The sequence below is a fragment of the Sipha flava genome, unplaced genomic scaffold (genome assembly GCF_003268045.1).
Source record: "Sipha flava isolate LNK unplaced genomic scaffold, YSA_version1 101_pilon_pilon, whole genome shotgun sequence".
In the NCBI taxonomy this organism is placed as follows: domain Eukaryota; kingdom Metazoa; phylum Arthropoda; class Insecta; order Hemiptera; family Aphididae; genus Sipha; species Sipha flava.
Window position 1 is genome coordinate 441,217 of NW_020271715.1, and position 2,710 is coordinate 443,926.

General features: G+C 24.0%; 1 protein-coding gene across 3 annotated transcripts in view; it reads right to left on the reverse strand.

The window, feature by feature from the left end:
- Positions 1-2,145: 2,145 nt before the first annotated feature.
- The window catches only part of LOC112680614 (deoxynucleotidyltransferase terminal-interacting protein 2-like), a 1,600-nt gene continuing 1,035 nt past the window's right edge, over positions 2,146-2,710 (reverse strand). For 2 of the 3 annotated variants that reach the window (XM_025550782.1, XM_025550777.1), the window contains exon 3: positions 2,146-2,531. In XM_025550782.1, the coding sequence (XP_025406567.1) occupies positions 2,240-2,531 (292 nt within the window). In that variant the 3' untranslated portion in view covers positions 2,146-2,239. The remainder of the gene's footprint in view (positions 2,532-2,710) is intronic. The other variant, XM_025550787.1, reaches the window with a different exon arrangement.

Sequence of the window (2,710 nt, forward strand, 5' to 3'; positions counted from 1 at the left end):
TACTGCAGATATAAAATATAATTTATAAACATGTACACTCAATAAATTAAAATATAACATTTTTTGAATTTTTAAAATATTTTTAATACTGTGTCTAACCAAACGAATGAACAATAAATAATAGATTTCGAGTTATGAGAAACATATATTTAGTGACTAATTAACACAAGATTAAGTTTTAAATTATAATGCTAAGGAATATAGTACAAATATATTTCTGATGTACAAAACATCGGTTGATAAGATAAGTGCATATTAAAAAAAATGATTTTTATAAGATTAACTTTACATGATCGATTTGCACAATGTACACATAAATTGATTTATTTAATAGGTATATTATTTATTCATTGTATTATAATATTAAAATTCTCCATTAGGACTTTCAAAGGATACATAGCTTTCAAACAACAAAACCTATCTGTAACATGATAACTTTATTTTCTTTATTTTTCATATTTTCTCATTTAATTTTAGATACCATTATTGGACTTGATACTTGATATTAATATATTATAATAGCTGTTCAATAATTTTACTAAAAACTTGTTCAGCAACTCAAATTGATTGTTACTATATGTTAGAACATCAAATAGCTGATACATATATACATATATATATCATATTTATATGATTTAAATATTATTTTTAAAATGTTATGGGTAAAATATCTAATTAATATTTCAATAAATGTTGTTTTTTTTCGGGTAAAAGCTTTGTTAATGCTTATATATCTTAGCAATATCACAAGGAGAAAATTGAGAATTGTTAGCACCAGTCAAGCGGCATAAGATAGCTGCGTTAAAAACATAAACTATATAATACTAATAATAATAAATAGTGTACATAATCTAGGGTTTGAAACAAAGCTGTTGTCTCCAATCTGTTCATTGCTGTGAAAAGTAATCCCTATTGCTTTAAACCGTTAAGCTAAACAAATGAGTAAAAATATGCAATTAATCCCTACAAATATTATATAGCATACCAAAAAATAAAACGAGTGTGAATTTTGGTCTTATTTGCCATCTATTAGAACAATAAAAATAATATACAGAGGTAAAATAGTTAAATAGTTCAGGTAAAATTGGACGTGTTTATTAAACAAATCTATCATATAATAAATGTTCATAAAATGTATACAATCCTCATTTTATATCACTTAACAGTTTTTTAAACATAATGATTTAGTAGAGCTTATTTTTTTTGTTATTATACATAATATGATTATGTTGACTAAGTCAATGATTTTAATTTTAGAAATGCACAGTAACACAGTAGACATTAAAGCTATAAATCATAATTGCTAGGTTTCTAAGTTTGCACATAATACTTTAGTAAACATAGATTATCATTAGGCAGATCTCAACATATAATTATTTAAATTGGTTGCTATATGAAAATGTATACTAGAAAGAAATTATAAATTCAAATGGTATTTATGAAAAAACATGTTCTTGTCTGTAATATAAGGAAAACGTACGTCAATTTCAGCTTAAGTAAATTAATGAAATAGTATGCTTAATGTTTTCAGTTCTTCGGAAGTATTTATAAATTGTTATTTATAAAAATTGCATTTCTTACTCTCAAATAACGTGTATATAATCTGTACATAAATACACATACACATGTAAATATTAGGAGTAGCCACAACGAAGCTCGTGAGCCACATGCGAATCTTAAATCAGTTTTGTACGGCTATTGAACCAAATTTAGACTAAAATTAATAAATATAAGACTTTGTTAGAATCCTTAGAAATATTAAATAGTATTTTTACAACCGTTGGTTTCGTTATCAGTAAAGCTGTAATTAGGTATAGATTGGCAAGGCGGCGGTGCTTTTAGTATGTGTAGCCAAAATATGACTTCATTTTATAAACATTGCTTTACAATATGGCTCACCTTGCATTAGCTTTATAAATTTGTGGTTCTCAGAGTTAAGGTTAGTGGCCATCCCTGATATATATAAATTTATGAAAAAATTATTTATTAATGTGTGAATAATAATGAAATTCTAAAAAATGTTCAAAAATGTAACAAGACATTAAAATTAAAATAAACATATAATGAATAGTTACATATTATTGTTGTTTAATAATAAATGCCAAGTTATAAATATAAATATAAAATATATTTATAAAATGAATTTACAAAATATTAGTTGAATTATGAGGCAAAAAAAATTAGTTTTAACAAAATATAATATAATGAATATACAAGATATACTTATCCTTTAGTATTACTACTTTTTCTTCTTTTTTAGATTTTTCATTTTCTTATTATCTCTTTTAATTTTAGCTGTCAATTTAGGATTAGATCTATTCCTGTTCCGTTTTTTAGTGCTATGTTTAAATTTTACATCCGCAAAAAGTTTGTCAATTATTGTACATATTCGTTCTCTACTGACATAACGACCGATGTTATTATCTAATAAATATCTTATACGGCTTAAGTAAAGATCAAGTTGTAAATAATCTGTTAAATTAGTAGTTGGCAAATCAGCGAAATTTTCTCCTTCAGCTTCAACTTCTTGTCTCTAAAAATAAATTTATATATAAATAAATATTTAATGTATGTAATCATTTTATTTGAACAAATTTCATGTTAATATACTATAAATATCTCATCATTTTTGTTAGTTTCTATATGCAGAAAAAGAACATTAAATTGTCAATTGCACATATGACGCATGTACAGTATAGACTGGTATAGG